Source organism: Delphinapterus leucas, chromosome 10 (assembly GCF_059928025.1).
Source record: "Delphinapterus leucas isolate spDelLeu-1000000601 "Yukka" chromosome 10, BTC_Dleu_Yukka2, whole genome shotgun sequence".
In the NCBI taxonomy this organism is placed as follows: Eukaryota; Metazoa; Chordata; class Mammalia; order Artiodactyla; family Monodontidae; genus Delphinapterus; species Delphinapterus leucas.
The window spans coordinates 68394654-68413846 of record NC_143138.1 but is presented as its reverse complement, the minus strand read 5'-3'; the positions used below and the strand labels follow the sequence as shown (position 1 = coordinate 68413846).

General features: G+C 57.8%; 1 protein-coding gene across 3 annotated transcripts in view; it reads left to right on the top strand.

Moving 5' to 3' along the window:
- The window catches only part of POC1A (POC1 centriolar protein A), a 94137-nt gene extending 76047 nt beyond the window's left edge, over nucleotides 1-18090 (top strand). For all 3 annotated transcript variants that reach the window (XM_089919431.1, XM_022572956.3, XM_022572954.3), the window contains one exon: nucleotides 138-18090. In XM_089919431.1, coding sequence (XP_089775557.1) covers nucleotides 138-313 — 176 coding nt within the window. In that variant the 3' untranslated portion in view covers nucleotides 314-18090. The remainder of the gene's footprint in view (nucleotides 1-137) is intronic.
- The last annotated feature ends 1103 nt before the right edge of the window (nucleotides 18091-19193 follow it).

Here is a 19193-nt window from a genome sequence, read left to right as displayed (position 1 = left end):
CAGAGACGAGGCGCCAGGAAGGAGCCCTGGGTGGGAAGAGCTGGCATTTGTTCAGCGGGCTGAGACAGCTGAGCGGGACTGCCTGAGGGCAGCCCAATGGCCCCTCCATCCCCTGAGCTTGACCGTTTATTTTGCAGACAGTCTCCCTCCTGGAGCAGCGGTTGACACTGACAGAAGACAAGCTGAAGCAGTGTCTGGAGAACCAGCAGCTAATCATGCAGAGAGCACCACCATGATCAGGGGAGCGAGAATCAGGAGCTCGGTCGATTTGGGGGGTGACAGGCCGGGGATTTGTACTAGGGAACTTGGGTAAATAAATAAAAGGGATTCAGCTCTGGGAATCACATCCATCCCAGAGTCCCAGGGGTCCTGCACCTCTGCCCTCCACCCAAGCTGTCCGCACCTGGAGACTCTCCACTTGGCTGTGGGAGGCCCCACATACCCACAGATGACCACGTTTAGTTTAATGTGAAGGAGCCACTTGAAAATGTTTGCTACCTTGGAGTCCTAAGCGGAGTCCACTTTTCCCTTACGAACCTTTCTACCGTATGACTGGCTTCCCCCACCGACCTTTCCCAGCGTAGAAATGGACTACTCATTGGTTGGATGAGCCAGGAGTTTCATATAAATCTGACAAAAGGCCCAAAGTGGGCCCATCTGTCTCTGATTTACCCAGGAACAAGCACTCTGGAGAGGGGGGTGGCTTTGCAGTGGCCTTGATTTCTGCCCCACACATGTTCACTGGGGCCTGATGGCTTCCTCCTCTGCATGCATGAGGGCAGAGGAAACTGAACATTAAAACGGACTTGATGGAGCTTGTCAGTGAAATGGCTTGTTCTGAGTGAGACCTAGTCCCCCCATCCCCAGGACCTATAAAGGGAGAATGAAAATGGCTTCTTGGGAGGGCCCCTGCCAGGATCACCTCTGAAGCCCAGCACACCCTGTTTGCAGCCGTTCGGGGTCTTCAGGAGCAAGGACAGCCAGAGCCCCTGCCTACACCCTGTCCCTCTGGCTGGCCTGGCTGGCTGCTTCAGCTGAGACCTGGAGGCCTCAGGCACCTGCCTTTCCTCTTGCTCGTGAGGGTTCCATAGTCAGCTTCCGCTGCATCCTTGCAGGAAAGCCAGGCAAGTGTTTCCCATATGTCTGGGTGTCATCCATGCCTTATGCATTCAGCTTCTTGGGGCCCAGCCAGCCAGAGAGGTATTTACCCTCCAACACACCTGCCCTGCCCTGGGGCCTGGGGGGAGGGCGGTGTTAGATCTTCCCGGGAGCTGTCAGTACCAAGCAGCTAATGAGGTTCCCAGCCTCTGCAGCTTCCAGGTGGGAGCAGAGTCTGAACGCCTAAGAGCTTGGGCTGGCAAGAGGCAGCCTATGTTGAGTACCGATGAACGACAAGCCTGGAGGAGCTGCCTCTTCCACCTGGGTGGGGAGAGAGCTGTAGTCTGCAGTTAGGCCTCAGGCTCTGCCTTTGGTCGAGCCGTGTGACCTCAACGTGGTGACATAACCTCTCTGAGCCTCAGGTTCTTGTGTCAGGTGGTGGTGGTAACCACCCCACCAGGTGGCGATGAGGTAGGTACTCAACAGAGGCCCGTGGCTCCCCGCCCCCATCAGTCCCTCTAGGACGATGTGGGAAGAGGCTGCAGGCTCAGGACGCTTTGGAGGCCCCCAGGAACCTGCTGCAGTCTTCCCACGTGGCCCTGCTAGTGTGTAGAAGAGCCTGGAAGTCCTGCTGGTCTAAATTGGCAGGTAAGACCCTTGGCTGTCTCGGGAGGTCATGGGCTCCCCGTCCCTGGAGGCTTTTAGGGAGTCTGGGCAATGCTAAGTCAGCTTGCTCAGAGGGGACACAGCTTGTGGGGCCAGGCTTGTCATCCCCTCCCATGCTGGCTGCCCTGCCACTGATGAGACATTGGCTGCCGTGTTGCAGCCAGTGGAGCTGGAGCTCCCAGGTGTTGGGGCTCTGGTGATCGGAGCAGCCAGCCCAGGCGAGATCCTCTCCAAAGACACAGATGGTGCAACAGGACAGGAGCAGGGTCTCCAAGGCATTGTGTAGCAGCTCTGCTCACAGGCCAGGCAAGGGTTGCCACCCATCGTGTCTTCAGTTTACATCAGGATCAAGTTTCGAATTTTTCTCTGAAATCTCCCTTTCTCTGTGGGAGAAAATGAGGATTTTTGAGGGTCTGCTAGGGATTTGGGAAGTGGCCTGGGAGGTAGTGGTATACTGTTTTCCCCTGGAAGTCCCATCACCATTGTCAGATGTAAACAGTCTGGAGAGGGGTACTCACCACCACCCCCACACACAGCACACCCCTTGTCTGGTAGGACAGTATTGCCATGTCCTGGGACAATCCGACCTGGACCCTCCCAGATGGAGGCGGGCCAGAGCCGTGGCCATGGGCTTCTGGGAGGGCTTTGCACGAGTGGCCGGGCCAAGCCCTCCTGAGGGGTTTCCTGCCACTCACACCTGCCTTGACGGAGCCACCAGACAGATCTGGAACTGGGGAGAAGGATGGTTCTTGGAGAGCTGCATATGTCTTTAAAACAGCACAGAGACCTGCCATCTCCAAGCCTGGGGGTCAGTGTGTGTGACCTCGCCAAGGCAGAGCTGTGAGGGCTCAGGCTCACATTTGGCCATGTTCTTCCCCAAAGAGTTCCTTTTTTTGCTCATGTGGGGCCTGACCCAGGACCTCACTGCTCTGAGAATCTAGGGGCCAGGTTGCTCCTGGCGGGAGGGAGACAGAAAACCCTAGGGTGCTCTGACCGCTCTGGGGACTGTCTGTCGAGCCTCAGTTCCAAGCCCCGCCCCCGTGAAGGTGCTGCAGGCCCCTGAGCTGGGCAACATGGTCTGGGCTGGTGGCAGGCAGGACTGACTATGGGGGGGTTGGGGAGGGGCCCTTATAAGCACAGGAGGAGTGGGGAGGCCTAGCGGGGCTTGAGGTGGCTCGGCCCAGTTGAGGGCCACATGACAGGGCCTGTGGCGTCTCCCCAGATGACACTCCCTGCTAGCCCTCCCAGGCAGCTCCCCTGTGGCCGGGGGCTCTTCCCCATCCCCCACCCATGCTGCCAAGCTCAGAAGCAGCCCCTGGAAATGTAAATGCCTCAGCTCAGCCGTCATCTCTCCTAATTTTGGATTTTGGTAACTGAGCTCCCAGAAAACCAAATTGCAAATTTTTTTTTTTTTTTTTTTTTTTTTGTGCTTGGAAGATGTGTTTAGGTTAGTGGAGTTTTGTTAGGAAGTACATCTCAGTGGCAGTTCCCAGCCCCCACCCCCATCCCTTCATCCCCTAATTTTCCTAACATGTGAAGTGAAAGAACAGGTGTCTGAGATTTAAATTGCAATCCCCCACCTACCCGGTGCCAGATCCTCAGGGTTCCAGGGATGAATCTGTACTCCTTGCGGGAGAAACTGAGGGAGGCAGGTCAGGTGGGCCGGAAGACCAAGCCAGAAGGCAGCAGCTGAGTCCAACCCCTGCCCATGGCAAGCCTGCCGCCCTTCATTACTGAGTCACCACTCCCAGGGGTATCTGACAGACAAAGTGCTGATGGATCCCTGCAGGCCTGTGTCCCTCCAGAGACTTGAGTAGCACGAGCCAGCCTGTCCTGGAAACTGCCATTCTCCCGCCCAGCACCATCCTTGTCCTGTGTCCCATGATCTCAGTGGGGGCGCGCTGCGTGACGGCAGGCTGGCAAGAGGGAGGAGCAGGGGAGTCCGGATCGCTCTGGGAGTCAGGGGCACCACCAGAGTCCAAATCCCGGCTCTGCCCCCTGCTAGCTCCATGACCTTGAATGAGCTCAGTAACCTTGTGGAGACCATTTGTGAGCTAGTGCCCGTCTCATCAGGCACGTGAGGCGCTCAGAGGGAGAATGTGCTCCGTGTGTGACTAGAGGGAGACTTCTGGCGGGTCCGACCCCTTCGCTGGGACTTGGCCTGTATGTCCATGGGGATGGAGTCTGGTGGCCCCAGAGTCCTTCTGGCTCTGAAATTCTGGGTGGCCAGGGTTACGGTCTCTTGACCCCGTGGCCCGTGCTACAGGGATCCCCAGTGGTGAGGAGGGAGTTGGGCCGGCAGACAGCCTTGCCCCACCTGAGGAGGCAAGCCCTCCAAGCCCACCTCTTCTGCTGTCACCAAGGCCGAGGCCGCCACTAGGGCCAGCACAGGCTTGCGGGTGGGTGTTTGTGATTGCTGGGAATCCCGGAAACCCAGCCCGCTGAGCCCGCGCAAGCATGGTGAGTCACACTATCCCAGCTCCCTGTCATTAACCTCATCTTCCTAAACTGTCTGCTCAAGATGGGCCCCTCATGGCTCCAGCCTTAACTGGTGGGTGGCCATTTAAGCGGGACAGAACTGGGCCCCGGGGTTTTCTCCAAGCACCCCCTCTCCACCCCACCCCGCCCCATGCTGCTGAGGAGGGAACCACCTTGCCAAGGCGTCAGTGTCAGGCAGGCGGGCCCCTGCTCACTTCCTGTGAGCATCACCGCCCTGACACAGGGCCTTGTCCCGTTGCTGAGTGGCCTCCAGCCCTAGCACCCCGGGGTCACTCTGCCGGCCACTCTGGGGGAAGTCTCCCTAGAGGCCCAGAACGTGGGGCACTCACAGCCATGCTCGTGCTCAAGAGGAGACTGGAGCCAGGCCAGACAGCCTGGGGCAAAGCCATGAGGAAGCTTTCTGTGCCGGCCCCTCCTCCGCTGTCAGCTGCTGTGTGGAAACACTCTCCCCGACCCTATTTACAGAGCCAGGCTGGGGAGTGGTTTCACTTCAGGTGAGGCCACCTCGAGCCCCTTCTGCCTGGGCGATGCCTGTAGCAGGAGGCCTCCCCCCGCCCCCACTGTCTCCTACCACCCATGAGAAATCTGAGCACTGTCGGGACGGGGGACCTGGGCAGGAGAGGAAGTCACATCTTCCAGCAGCTTTCCTTTCTCAGTCCTAGGCTGCTCTTGCAGGCACAAGTGCCTGTTCCTGAAAGTGGGACTTTGATATCTCTCATGGGTGCTCCGTGGGCAGAGGCTTGGCCTGCAGGAGTTGGGCCCGTGTCAGCAGTGTCACTCAGCCAACATACTGACATCAGCCCCTGGCCATCTCCATCCTTCCTCAGCTGGGCACCTGGACTCAGCTGAGGAATGGAGACTGACTTCAGAGCTGTGGCCGTCCCTGAGCACCTGGGGCCCACGTTTACCCAGTCCATGTTGTTCTCCTGGTCTCAGGCCTGGCCAAGGGCACAGGTGCCCTGCAGCTGCTCTGCTCACCTGGCCTCTCTTCCAGATCTCTGCCCTGCCCCTGCCCTTCCCTGGCTAGGCTCAACCCAGGGCCTTGCCTTGACCTGGCAGGCCTCTCTGGAACCATCCAGCTCCCCCAGAAGCTCCTGTGGTGCCCCACCCCACCTCTGCACCGAGCCCCTCAAACTGACCCCAGCCAGAGCCACCCGAGGACATGCCCTCATGCCCAGGGTTGGGATGGGAGTGCTGATCGTGTTCCCCGGGGCCAGCACACCCCTCACCCCCAGGATCATTCTCCATGACAGCTGCTGCTGGATTGGCTCCCCCAGAAGCCTCTGGAACTTGGAGCTAGAGAAGCAATGTAATTAGTCTTCCCAGACCCTCCAGGCAGCAGCTCACATGTGCCTGCTAACTGGAAACAGAAGGTGCTTTCTGTTGCAGAGGCCTGGGCTGGCCCACGTCTGGGCTGCTGCTGTGGGACTTCTTGGCTGTAACTCTGAAGTTGACCTTTGCTCCCAGGATTGCCCTGGTTCTGGGGTTGGGTCCAGTTCCCTTCACAGTTGGGGTGTGCTAGGGTCGTTTGTGAGGTTCTACAAGGATGCCCATGCCCTTTGAGACATGTCCCAAAGTCTCCTTTTTTTCCAGTTTTAATATTTTTTAATTGAAGTATAGTTGATTTACAGTGTTGTTAATTTCTGCTATATGGCAAGGTGATTCAGCTATACATATATATACATTCTTTTTTTAACGTTCTTTTCCATTATGGTTTATCATAGGAATTTTGTTGTTGTTTGGGGCTGTGTCAGGTCTTAGCTGCGGCACGCGGGATCTTCGTTGTGGCATGTGGGCTTCTCTCTAGTTGTGGCCCACAGGCTCCAGACTGCATGGGCTCTCTAGTTGTGGTGCATGGGCTCCAGAACACGTGGGCTCAGTAGTTGCACTCTGCGGGATTAGTTGCTCCGTGGCATGTGGGATCTTAGTTCCCCGACCAGGGGTCGAACCCATGTCCCCTGCTTTGGAAGGCAGATTCTTAACCACTGGACCACCAGGGAAGTCCCATATCATAGGATATTGAATATAGTGCTCTGTGCTATACAGTAGGACCTTGTTTATCCACTCTATATATAAAAGCTTACATCTGCTAACTCCAAAGTCCCACTCCATCCCTCACCTAACCCCCTCCGCCTTGGCAACCACAAGTCTGTTCTCTATGTCTGTGATTCTGTTTCTGTTTCATAGATGGGTTCACTTGTGTCATATTTTAGATTCTACATATAAGTGATATCATATGGTATTGGTCTTTTTGTCTGACTTACTTCATTTAGTAGGATAATCTCGAGTTGCGTCCATGTTGCTGCAAATGGCATTATTTTGTTCTTTTTTATGGCTGAGTAGTAGTCCATCGTGTATATGTACCACATCTTCTTTATCCATTCATCCATCGATGGACATTTAGGTGTTTCCATGTCTTGGCTATTGTGAATAGTGCTGCTATGAACATAGGGGTGCGTGTACCTTTTTGAATTCTAGTTTTGTCTGGATATATGCCCAGGAGTAGGGTTGCTGGATCATATGGTAATTCTATTTTTAGTTTTCTAAGGAACCTCCATACTGTTTTCCACAGTGACTGCACCAACTTACATTCCCAACAACAGTGTGGGAGGGTTTCCTTTTCTCCACACCCTCTCCAGCATTTATTGTTTGTAGACTTTTTGATGATGGCCATTCTGACTGGTGTGAGGTGATACCTCGTTGTAGTTTTGATTTGCATTTCTCTAATAATCAGCGATGTTGAGCATCTTTTTATGTGCCTATTGGCCATCTGTATTTCCTCCCAAAGCTCCTGTTGGGATAATTGCCTCTGGTTTGGGGGAACCTCAGCTATGGAGGCCCCTCTGGTGAGGGAAGGGGGCTTAGGCTGGGGCAGGTCAGGTGAGAGCCCTTCCAATCTGCCCACCACTCAGGCCATCCTGAGCTAGCCCCACAAGGAGCCAGGACCTGCTGAGATGATGCCTGTTCCTTTCCTGCCTGGTCTACTTCTGCCCTTGGCCCACTCCCTCTGTTCTCAACATAGCAGCCAGAGTCGGCTAAGCTGTGAGATTAAAAAATAATAAATAATAAAAAGAAAACTTGTAAGATAGTTAATGCCATCCCTGCTCAACCCCTTCCAGCAGTTCCCCAGCCTCCTTCAAGTATAGGCCACAATGCTCACCACAGCCAAGAGGCCCTACTCAATCCTGCCCATTCCCCCACCCCCATCTCCTACCACCCTCCACCCTCCCTTCATGCCCCTCCCACCACACCAGCCTCCTGATTATTCCTTGGACACACCAGGAACATTCCAGCCCCAGGGCCTTTGTACCTACTGTCCCTACTGCCAGGAACGCTCTGACTTTACCTTTCTGTGCCTTGGCCTCCTCATCCACAGCATGGGGTAAGAGTAGTACTGGCCTCACAGGGCTGCGGGAAAGATTTGCTCTCACAATTCACACAAAGCTCTAAGAACAGACGTGGTGCCTGCAGGGCTCCAATCCATGGCCTGGGGAGGTGGCTGGAGGTGGGTGGGGGCTGAAGGTCTGGGCCCCCAGCATCAGAATGCTACAGGCCAGCCAGCTGACTACAAGGCCTACTCCAGGCTCAGCCTTGGTCAGCTGACTAGAAACCTGGGGTTCAACCAGTGTTCCTGGGAGGGACACCCTTTGTACCCCATGAGGCCCTCAGTCTGCTCCCTAACCACCATGGGTCTCTCTCATTGGACACCCCACTCCACATGCCAACATGGCTCCTAGACAGCCTTTTCCTAATGAGGCTTCCAGCCACCAGGCCAATCTGAATGGCCAGGCATGGCCCCCACTGGACAGGGAGGGAGGGTGGGGCAGCCAACCCCCATGCCAGGCCTCCCTGCCCACCCGCTAGCCGAGAGGGGCAAAGGTGGGGGTCAGGGCTGACAGGTCAGTGGCCTCGCTGCATCCAGGGCTCTCTGGTTGGGTAGGGGTAGCTGGGCTGGATCTGAATGAGGATCTTGCTGCTGGCCAGCTGGCTGGCTGTGGAGGGGCTTCATCATGCCCCCATGGGCCCTCCCACCCACCTGGTTCTATCCTGCCTCTAATGGCTCAGAACCCCAGTCAAGCAGGGCCAAGGATTTGGGGCTTTTTCTGCCTGGAGAGGAGTGGGCCCTCTAAGGGGTCTCCCCCCAAGACTGCTGGCCTGGGGGCCTCCTGCAGGGGCTGGGAGCCTGGCAGCCACCTTGTGGGGCTGAGCACAAGACTTCTGGGGAGAGTCTTCCCTCCACTCCCCCTCCCCCTGGCTTCCTCCTCCAAACACATGTTTCCAGTCCCCTCTCAGGCCCCTCTCCCCCTCCCCCAGCCCCTTCCCATTTCCTCTCAGAGGCCCTCACTCGCATGTGGAACTCATTAGGAGACCCTCAGAGCTTGTAACCCAACTCTGGCCTGGGCTTGAGGAGGGGGCCCTGTCCACAGCCCCCATGCTGAGAGGACCAGCCTCCCTGTCTGGCCCCTGTCTGGCCCTGTGCAGCCTTGAGCTAGAGACCACAGGAGCTGGTCATGGCCAAGAGCTGGCTGGTGCTGGTTGGGGGAAGCTGGCCAGGCTCCGACTCATCTCTGCCCGGTGCCCATTTAATCATCCTAGCCTCCCAGGAGCCGGGCTGGGATGGCAGTCGGACCTGCTGGTGAAAAGCAGACCTCAGGGCGCCTAGAGCCGGCCAGAGGGAGGGTGTGGGGTTCTAAGCAGCTACTTGATGATCCTCAGCTTCTCATCTGAAAATGAGAAAGGAAGTCCAGGAAAGAGAACATGGTATGAGCAGCCACTGGGCAAGACAAGGCTATTTTCTCTCCTGAAGGACAGGCTGAGTGCACAGTCCCATGGGCTGGGAGTGGAGATTATGCAAAAAACTGATGCTATGGTCACCAGAGTTTGGGAATTGCCAGATGAACAAAATTAAGCCAGCTATATCCCTGCAGGACTTCTCAGAGCCTTTAACACACTCCTATGCTATGCAGCTGGGGCCACAGAGTTCACAGTGTTTTTCAGACATTTGACCACATGACCCTCTCTATGAGGTGGGCCTAGTGTTCTATGGATCCCACTTTGGACAGTTCTACAGGAAGAGCCCTGAGGAGGCAGGAGCCATGGGTCAAAGACCCCTGATGGGAAAGCTCCCTGAGGGTCAGAGCAGGGACTGTTGTCTGCTGGGTCTGAGCAAAGGGTGGGAATCGAATGGTGGTGACAGCTAAGGAAGGGTGAGCAGGAGGCAGCAGGGGGCTGGTGTGGCTGAGACTTGGAGGTAGGACCAGGCTGGAGCTGGGCCAGGGCCTGGTGACTCCGCTTCCCTCCCTCATGGCAGGTAGGTAGGCAGGGGTGGACACAGAGGCAGAGGCATGAGGCTGGTGGGCAGGGCCTTGCCCCATGGGGTGTTGGGCATGTCCATGGCCCCACATCAGCCTCAGGACAGGACAGCCACCAGCTGCAGGTTCAGAAGAGTTGCTGTCTCCTCTGTCTCTGTTTCTCTTCCTGTTGGAGCCAGCCTCTCTGCTCAGAGTCCGCTCTGCCCACACTCCCCGGCACAGCTGCTTACAAGCCCCCTTCCCAGGCCTCCCCTCCAGGACCCCTTCCCACAGGGGTCACTGCCTGCCCCCGGGGCCCTCTCCCCACTGTCCAGGCATAAGAGGGCTCAGCAGGGGGACATGAGCTCAGCCCTGGACTGGAGCCTTCACACAGCATGTTTCCTCCTGCCTCAAGCAGCCTCGCATGGTGTACAGTACCCCATTCTATAGAGGAGGAAACAGGCCTGGAGAGGGGAGGCCGGTGGTGGAGTCAGCATTACAGGCAGGCTCCCCAGTCTCCACCTCTCCCATCTTACCCATGCCCTGTCCCAACACACATGGCACACTCACACCTTGGTCATCTGAGGGCCACAACGGGTTGTCCTGCTATGTCCAGCGCAGGGTCTGGCAGGTGGTCAGCACTTGACCTCGTCTGGTACAGGTGTCAGGCCAAGGCACTCCTGCAGTGCATGGGGGTGGTTGGGAGTCTGTGCCCAGCCCCTTAGGCGAAAGAGACCCTTCCCTCTGACAGTTCCGAGGCAGAACCTGCCTAGCTGCCCCGCACCCCTGGGAGTTAGGGTAGGCAGAAGGTATTGCCCCACTTTATAGATGAAGAGGCTGGGGCACCTCCAGGGGCCACCCAAGTCCACAGCAGCACCCCAGATCCGGGGGTTCCAGCTGCCTCCTACGTGGGAGCTCTGTGTCCCAGTAGTACTCATGGCCTGGGGAATTCAGCCACTCCCCAGCCTGAGTTCTTGGGCCTGGCCTGTTGTTTCTGGGGAGGTTTTGACAGAGAGTTCCAGCTCTGGCCAAACTGCCTTCTCAATGCCTCCTCAATGCCTCACCCCCACCAGCCCTGGTCTCGGAGCCACCCCTATGGCTCAGGCCAGAGGGCTGTCCCATCTGGCAGTGGGGGGTCAGGGCAGTGCTGGCTTCTAATGGGAGACTGCATAAGCCATGGCAAGGGGCAGGGAGGTGGGACGGGGGCCTTAAGCAGAGCTGATCCCTGGTCCTCCCTGTAACAACCTCAGAGGGCCCCACTAGGAGCCCTGAGAGTTCACTGGTCCCTCTTCTCTCCCAGAGGACCCTAGTCTTTGCAGGGAGGGAGTATCCCAGGTTTGAGGGCATGTGCCCCTCTGGCAGGAATAGGGCTGGGTGAGGCCACATCAAGAAGGGGAGTTCCCCAGACTGTTTCCTAGTGCTGCCACCCGTGCCTGCCTACCTGAGAACATGGCACATAGAGCTCCAGGCGACCGCTGGACAGCTGAGCCCATATGGGATGGTGCTGGGCATGAAACCTAGAATAGGGCTGAGTGCTGAGGCCTCAACACAGCAACCTTGTGTCAGGGCCAGGCCAGCTGGTTCCCAGGCCATTTCCCCAACCTCATCGTGGTCACATGATCACCGTCACTGTCACCATCAATGCCTTATAGGAGGAATTCCTGAAAAACAGCTGTGTGGACTGTTGGGGAGGGGACCAGACAGGCCCAGGCTGGCAGTAGGCAGATGCTAATGAGGCAATTAGGCCTGGCAGCTACAGTGAGACCTACCAGGCACCGCCCTTTGGCCCACCCGAATCAGACCCAGCCCAGACCCCTGGCACATTCGCCTGCCAGGTGCTTTGGGAATTCCCAGCCCCCTTCGCCCCCCCAGCCCCAGAGGTTGGACTGGCTTTACTGTCAGGAGCCTGCCACTGCTGGCTCTCCTAATCAAAAAACCATAGCTGGTTTGGCAAAGACGGACCAGGGCACCACCCCGGACTCCATCATTGCTCCTTGCCTTTGCTCTGGCTGGGAATCCCTGCCCGAGTCACCCTCCTGCCCCCCACCCCTGCTCAAACCACTGGGGCTCCAGGCCCTTCCTGGCAGAGGTGGCTTCAGAAGGATCAGAAGCTTCAAGTGGGAGGCCAAGGGTGATACGGTGGCCAGAGGCCAGCAGCCAAGGACCCCTGCTCCCCTAAAGCCCTGGCTTCCATCCCTCAGAGCCCCAGGTGGGCTCATGAGGTGCTGCCCACAAGCCCTAAAGTGTCATAAGATGGAGGGGAGATCAACCCAGGGCAAAGATTCTGGTGAGCGGCATGCAAGAGGAAAGGGCTCGCCTTGACCTATGACTTTGGGGCAGGGAACCAGCCCAGCCAAACTTACCTGAGTCCTTTTCCTCTCTCCTCTGCCTTCCTCCAAACCCCAAGGAAATCAGAGCCAGCTGCCTGGTTTCTTGGGGCTGTTGAGCTGTTTCTCCTGGCCCTCTAGGGATGACCTCAGTGTCAGCAGATGGGGCTTCCCCCACCCATCCCAGCCCCTCTTCCAGGCTTGAGAGTGGTGGTATGCAGGACTGGAACCCAGGCTTGGGACCTGAGGGACCCTTGGGTCCACCAGGAGGTGGGAGTTTGGGCTCAATTTGCAGAGGAAGGATAAGCTGCACCAGAGTTGGGGGTGGAGTGCTCTCTCTGAAATAGGGAAATTGAGGCCTGCAGCCCAAGGACAAGGATGAGGCCCTGCCAGGCATGGTGGGAGCGGGGAGCCATCCCTTCATGGTAAGAATCCTTCTGACTCTGGGCAGGTCATGCAGGACTGGCTGAGGCCCAGGTGGAGAATGGAAGTGAGAGGTTCCTGGAATCCTCCAGTGTGGCAGAGAAGAGCCAAAGGCATTTTAAATCACAGGACCATGTGCTCATGGCTGACAACACAGAGTCCAGAAGAAAGGCGGGATCCCACTTCCCGGTGCCCCCCCCCCCCCGGCTCTGGAGGATGAGCTGGTTTGCGGGGAAGGATAGTCAAAGGAAAGAGCCAGGACAGGAGGGCTCCAACAAGCAGACCAGTGAGTGCAAAGGCCCTGAAGAGAGAGCAAGATGATGTAGGGGCCTGGGCTGGGCAACCAGAGAATCCTGGACCCTGATGGGAGGCGAGGAGGTGGGGAGAGGGGCCAGGCCAGATCACTGAGGGCCATGCTGGCCTGTGCCCGGATGGTGAGAAGCTTCAGAGCAGGGGAGGACCAGGTCTGATTCTCAAAATATCCCTCTGGGGCTTCCCTGGTGGCGCAGTGGTTGAGAGTCCGCCTGCCGATGCAGGGGACACGGGTTCGTGCCCCGGTCCGGGAAGATTCCACATGCCGCGGAGTGGCTGGGCCCGTGAGCCATGGCCGCTGAGCCTCGGAGCCTGTGCTCTGCAATGGGAGGGGCCGCGGAGGTGAGAGGCCCGCGTACCGCAAAAAAAAAAAAAGGATCCCTCTGGCTGCTGGGTGGGGAGGCTGCGAAGAAGGCTAGGGAGATGGTCCACGGGAGAGATAGGAGGGCCTGGACTGTGTAGTGAAAGTGGACAGATTCTGGGTAGGGAAGGATTAGCCATGGAAGTAGAAAGAGCATTTGATAGCACACATGCTATGTGCAAGATACAGCCCCCTCTCCTTATGGGGCGAGTAGCTTGCCCATGCCCCCACCCTGGCAGTGTTGGCCCCCTTCCACCCCAGTGACGGGAAACAGCTGGTAGAGCAAGGGGTTCCCTGTAGAGCCTGGAGCCAGGTAAGAGCCAGCTGGAAACCCCTGGGTTGGGGGAAAGGAGCTCTGGGTTGTTAGTCTGGGGCCCAGTCCCCTGCCATAGCTGGGGTTGTAACCATGGGCCTTAGTTTCCCCACCTGTCAAATGAGTTGACAGCCCTCCCAGGGCTGGTGCAAAGCCTGGACACGGGACCAGAAGGAAACAAGACTTGAAACCGTCAGGTGGGCTCCTGATCAGTAAGACCACAGGGGCCTGTGTGTGGGAGCCCCAGGCAGGCATATCCACCTTCCTACCAGACCGTCCTTCCCACTTGCTCGTGTTTATGTGTTTCCTTCCCATCACCTGGGCCACGATGACTCACCCCAGGCCCCGTGGGTAAGTGAGTAACTGGCTGGGGCTGGAGCCAGGCCCTTGGGCAAGACATTTCCCTTCCTAGGCCTCAGTTTTCTCATCTGTAGAATGGACAGACAAGCCCTGCTCTACTCACCTCACTGGGGACACTGGGGCAATGCGGGGCTGAGCTGGCGAACACTGCACTGGCATGAGGGCCATGGGGTAGGGCCTTTGTGCTGGGATCAGGCCTGCTTGACATCAGTCCCAAGTCAGCCAGCCCCGAGCAGGCCTTGAAATGTTCACTTGCCCAGGCTGACCAGCCCAGCAGACCCCCATACTCTAAGGGGAACCCCATGCCCAAGACAGCTTGGAACAGAGGGCAGTTGGGGTCATGAGAAAGGCGTGGCTGGGCCCCAGGACTCTGCATGACCACGTGGGGGACTCCAGTGATGAAGGGAGGCTCACACAGGGGAAGTCGCAGAGGGGAGGCTCCACTGGGTAGAGAGTGGAAAATGCTGGGCCCTGCAGGGGAGGACTCGGAGCAGGAGCAGACTCTGCTGAGGTTAAGCAGGGCAGGCTTCCTGAGGCCATGGCCCCTCAGAAGCTGGAGATAATTTCGGGGGTGGGCATGGAATGAGGAAGTGTGTGGAGGCAGGGGTGCTGTGTCTGGGCACCGAGTAGGAAGCAGGAGGTGGTCAGAGTGAAGTGAGCTGGGGGTGGGGACAGAGAAGCATAGCTGGTCTGGCTATGAATTGAGATGTTAGCAAAAAGGTTTTACCTCCTGTGTCTACCACAGTTGATCACCTGGTCCTGCCTGCTTGGAAGGGTTTTCAGGCCAGAGGATGGTTCAGCAAGTCCTGTGATTGACTAGTAATGCCTGCCAGGGATGAAACGTGGCCGAGTGGTGAGTCTTCCACACTGAGGCAGGCCCCAGTGGGCTGGTGTGTGGCTGGGAAAGGCATGCTCTCAAGTGAGTAGCCCCAGGGAGTCCACCTGGGGAGGTTGGCCAAGGGCCTGCAGTCACTGCTGGGTGGGGAGCAGGGAGAGAGGAATTACATATGTCTAGTTCCCCCTCTGAGGTCCCACTTCACTGCCCTGCACACTCCCTTGCTCAGGGCAGGTGCTCAGAAAATGAGCCTGAATGGGAGGGGAGGCTCCTGCAGAGGCAAGGCTCTCTTCGCTCTTCCCCTCCACCTTCTCCAGGTGGCTTTGGGGAGTTCCCAGATCTTCTAGGCCCTGGCTTCCATCCTGCCAGGTTTTGTTCTCTGATTTTCCTGGGTGTGGCCCTCTCTCTCACCTGCTCCCCAGGGCCCTGACCTCCTACCCCCTCTGCCCCAACACCTGGGCAGGACAGGGAGAGGGTGGATAGGCTGGGCCCCCAGCAGCAGAGCTGTCCCAGGCAACAGCTTCCCTGTGCCATGCTGCCATCGCCCAGGGTCTGGCAGCCCCCTGCTGGGAGGTAGGCCGGGATGGACTTCTGTTCCATCCAGAACTAGTCGCCACGGAGATCCCAGCAATGGCTAAAATGGAAGGGTGAGCCCAGTTGACGAGGGCTGTGGGAGAAGAACATGGATTCCATCAGCCTGTAACAGCCCCTCTGGGTTATCTGTCTGTGGGCACCCCTCCAGCAAGAGTGGCAAGTGCCCACACATACAGGGTCTGTTTGCATGTGTGCATATCACAGTGAGTGTGTGTGCACATGTGTACTGTACATTTCTGCACTCGTGCATAGGTCTGTATTTGTGTATTTCTACGTACACGCTTATGTGCCTGTGAGCATATATGCATGTATAGGTAGATCTATGGGTGTTTGGGCCTGTCTTATGTGTCCTTACGTGTGTGTGTGTGTGTGCGTGCGTGCACATGCATGGATGTGTACAGCCAGGAGTTCTGTGCAGGGCAGGAGAGTTGCCAGGCTTTTCACAGTCCACTCCTGGCCTGGCTTAGACACTACTTGTTCTGACTGTAACCCAGGCAGGCACCTCACCAAGGGATGCGGGAGAAGCTGTCCCAAGGTTCAGGGGCAAGCATAGTGACCCCTAGTCTGGTTTCAGGCAGGGCTCTGATGGCACATCTCCCCCAGCCTAGTGGAGCTGCCCTTGGCAGAGACTAGCTCTGTCACCAGCAGCAGGCATCACGGACTGGAGTGCCCTGCCCCAGCCCCTGCTCCAGCCCCTGCTCAGCTCTCATAGTGGGAAACAGACCCTGATTGGAAAGCTGCCCTCCTGGAAGCAAGCAGGAGCTCATCCCAAATTTGTGCTAGCCTCTTTAGGGTAGGAGGGCAAGAAACTGCCTCTCCTCCCCTCCTGCCCCTCCAGCATATGCCATTCAAACATGCTGGCCCATCTCTAAGAAATCCAGGGGCAACAGTGAGAAAAGGAAAGTCTGCTTCCAAGATGCTTAAACTATTCTTGGTGACACAGCTCCTAGGTCACCATGCCATGTGGACATGTGTTTGGGGGGGGGTGGTACACACCAGTTCATATCTGTTCAGTTCACATCAAACATCCCACCATCACAGCTAAGCCTTGCCGGGCTGGGAAGCCCCCTTCACTGTGTGGCTCTGGGGCTGGATATGTGCAGACAGGGTAAGTAGCTCCAAACGTGCCTCATGGGTTTGGGCCTGGCAACTGGGGGACGAGGGATGAGACAGAGATGGCAGGAGGAGAAATGGCCTTGAGGAAGGGCAGGCATACCATTGGACATCCAAAGGGAGAAAGTCTGGTGGGCGGTGTAACCATGACTGTGATAGAGTCCAGAGCAAAGTTGGGGGGCAGGGGTCCTGGGATCACAGATCAGGGGGGCTAATCTAGCCTGGAGGATCAGAGGAAGCCTCCCTGAGGGTGACACCTGAGCTGGGATATTCTAGAAGGCAGGCAAAAGGTGAGGGCGAAAAAATGTCCTGACTGAGGGAAGAGCATGTGCAAAGGCCTGGAGGGGTGTGGGAGAGGGGTACAGCCCGCAGAGGGTTCAAACACACCCCACCCGCAGCTCCCCTCCTGAGACCCAATCACCCCCAGGGACTCACACCTGTTCTGGGGCCCCCCTGCCCCTCAGGGAGACCCTAGTGAGTGGGGCACCTCTCCCAGGGGCTGCAGGTGAGGGAGGGTCTGAACCTTGAAGGGCAGGAAAGGCCACATTCCTGAGGAGGAGGAATGTCTTTGATCCCAAGCTCTTACCCAAGGTACCAGGTCCCCTCTCCCAGTATCCTTGAGGGAGGGTCACAGGTGCAGAGCAAGGCCCTGGGCAGGGGCAGCTCTGGCCTCTTGCTGTCTGACCATAGGCAAGTTCTTGTTATGCTCTGAGCCGTGTATGTCAGAGGGTTCTGTGTCTGTCCCTTGCCCCCTTCCCTAACACCCAAGGGCAGCCCTGCTGGGATCCACTTTACGCATTGTGTCTAGCGGTTCAAGACTGTAGGCAGGGCTTCCACTCAGGAACCAAGGCTTTGCGGCTCTCCTCCAGCCAGGGTGATGGGGGCCCAGGACCACTGCAGCATCTCCCATGGTCAGGCTAATTCTCTTCCACCCCTTTGCTCCCCCTGTCACCCCCTCCCCAGATGCTCTCCCTTCTCCTGTACTCAGTCAAACCCTGCCTCTTTTTACATCCCTGCGGGAGGATGCCCCCCACCCCCCAGGGAGTCTTCCCAATTCCACACATCCTCACAGGTCTCTCCTCCAGGGTAGCTGTCCCCGCTAGAGGAGTCCAGAGGGTGAGGGAGACTAGGGAGCCATCACAAGCTAATGTGAGGGGTGGTGGGCCTCCTCCCCTCTTCCGGGAGGGGCGTCCTCGCGCACGGGGGATGGAGACTGGGGGGGCACGGTGGAGGGTCCCCTCGCAGTTGTGCCCCCACTAGTGAGAACAATGGTCAACTCCTCATCAGGCACTGCTGTAGGTGAAGCTCCAAAAGGCCCCCAACAAGCCCGTTGAGGAATGACTCACTGGCCAGCAGGTCCCCTCCCTTGTGGGTCTGCTCAGGCCTTTTGAGTGAGGTGCTGGTTGTCTCCATCCCTGACAACCAGCACCTGGACTACCGGCTAAGGGGCCTGGCTTCGGAGAACCACCCTCCCAGGCTGACAGATTTGTGGTGGACTGGTTGGGCAGTGTCCAGACCAGCACGATCCCACGTGGGGAAAACTGAGGCCCAGAGAGGTGGGAACCATACTCGGGCCACACAACACGTCAGCAGGTGGCAGGGCAGAATCCACATCTGGGCCCCTCAGGCCCCGGGAGCCCTTTCCACTCGTCCTAGGTCCCCAGGGAAGTAGGCTCTGCCCAGCAACCCTAGGACAAGCCTGCGCGGGAGGCCAGAGACCTGATTCTCCTATCACCTCTCTGGGCATCGAATCTTGGGTGATAAGGCACCCAAGATTGGGTGAATCTTGGGTGATAAGGCACCCATGATTGCAGTGCTGTCTTCTTGCTGGGAGTGTGACTGTGGGAGAGATCCCTGCTTCTTTTCGACACAGCCCTGCAGCGGGATGAAACCCTTCACATAGACTATCCTTCGCATGGACAAAGGGGGGTGGGGGGAGGGAGGCGGGCAGCGGGGACTAACCCAGGGCCGCCCCTCTTCGTGCCTTCCTGTCAGCGGAAAGCTCAAATCCTGCGGGTTCCAGAAGCACTCCCTTCGGCAAATCTCAAGCGCCACCGCCCTTCATCTCTGACGCTAACCTCCCTCCAGCTGGGTGTAGAGGCAAGGTGGCGGGGAGCTGACCAGCCTCGGGCAGAGTGGGAAGGATAAACCCCAAGGATGTGGGAGCACTCCACCCAGCAGGGAACGGACCAGACGAACCGCAGGATCAGCCGCGAGCTCCCTCCCGACACAGACAACCCTGACTCAGTAGGGAAAGTGCGGCAGGCCCTGCGCACGCGCACCGTTCGAGTCGAGCCGCTTTGTTCCAGCGCTACCTGCGGATCCATTCACCTACTCCGCCTAGGCAGCCTGCGAGCCGATACACAGCGCTCGCTGAGACCCCGCCCACTTCCCGCGCTGGGTGGAACTTTCGGCGGGCCCCGCCTTCGTCTCTCCGCCCCACCGTCTCCTTCGGCCGCGACTGGCCACCTGCGTGACGCACTCCCGCCTACCACGAAAGTTGATTGGTGCGTTGGGAGGTGGGAGGAGGAGAGCCGGTTAAAGAGGATCCCCCCAGCACCCGCTCCCGTGGAAAAGTCACGTGGCGCTTCACTCGGCGCCTGTCACCACCCCGCTTGTGAAGCTTCCTTAAAGGGCCCGCTCTCTCTTCCCAGGTCGTTTCAGGATTTCTTCACCCCTGCCCGTGGAGGGTGGCACGGCCTTGGGCCGTCCTACTCCGCCAGTTGCCTAGGTGCTGATCTCCCCTCAGGCCTGCTGGGGTGAGACTACCTTCAGGTCTTCAAGCGTGTAGCCCTCATTGGGACTATGCAAGTTGCCAGAAACGGTGACCGCCTAAGCACAGGTCATGGCACGTAGTAGGCGTTCAATTTCCATTTGTTGAATGAACTCGCTGAGAATGAATGAATGGCGTTGACAGGAGGAGGGGGCTTTGGCTCAGCCTGATCGCCCCTTCCCTCCGCCCCATCCCCGGGGAAACTCTGCTTCCGTGAACGTAGGAAGG